The 744-nt window shown below is 34.4% G+C and overlaps 1 protein-coding gene across 1 annotated transcript in view; it reads left to right on the top strand.

Moving 5' to 3' along the window:
• LOC107580037 (multiple inositol polyphosphate phosphatase 1-like) overlaps window positions 1-675 on the top strand; it is a gene marked incomplete at its 3' end in the record, with an annotated part of 2,406 nt that extends 1,731 nt beyond the window's left edge. Inside the window, exon 3 of the mRNA XM_016265790.1 lies at window positions 481-675. Coding sequence (XP_016121276.1) covers window positions 481-675 — 195 coding nt within the window. The remainder of the gene's footprint in view (window positions 1-480) is intronic.
• Window positions 676-744: the final 69 nt, after the last annotated feature.

The raw sequence follows: 744 nt of genomic DNA, 5'->3' as shown, positions 1-744 counted from the left end.
GTAACACTCCAAAGAGAAAGGAAAACTTGAAATCGCATCATATAAGCCCTTTAATGATCAATAACTCCAGAAGATTTCCAGCAAAATCCTAAATATTTCTTATTAATGTTTACTTCATAGTGCATATTTTTCTTTACATTTAAATAACACCACAACTTTGTTTATTTTCAGATTTAAATTAAAGTTGTAGACTTTTTTTTTATATAGATTCAGTGGAGTGAAATATTTTTGAGCCCCACCTTGGTAGTAAACAAAGGCAGATTGCTGAATTCTCAGTTGACTACAGCACTTTTCGGGCTAGCGTATAAAGACACTGAAACACCATGAGAAATTTTCTTGGTACATCTGCCATAAAGTGCCTATTACTATCTTTATAGACTCTGCACCAGGTGGGGTTTACCTGTAATCCAGTACGCTTTATAGTTGAAGTAATGGCCCTTGGTAACTGTTGTTCAAGTAACCACACTTTTTATTTTATAGATATGGATTACAAACACTATGTGGATGATTCACTCATGAGATTCTTTGACCATTGTGAGAGATTTGTTGAAAGTGTTGAGAAAAACAAAACCGCTTTGAAAGAGGTAGAACGCTTTAAATCTTCAGCAGAAATGGATGCAGTACGGAGGAAAATATCCAGTCGCCTTCAGATTCCATACAGTCAATTCACCCCAGGTAATTTAGCTTTTTATATTAGTGGACAATTTGTCTGACTGTTCAGTTGTAGTTGTTAAATGTAAATGT

This window comes from Sinocyclocheilus grahami, unplaced genomic scaffold (genome assembly GCF_001515645.1).
Source record: "Sinocyclocheilus grahami isolate Dianchi unplaced genomic scaffold, SAMN03320097.WGS_v1.1 scaffold23473.1, whole genome shotgun sequence".
Lineage (NCBI taxonomy): Eukaryota > Metazoa > Chordata > Actinopteri > Cypriniformes > Cyprinidae > Sinocyclocheilus > Sinocyclocheilus grahami.
This window is presented reverse-complemented; position numbering and strand designations above follow the sequence as displayed.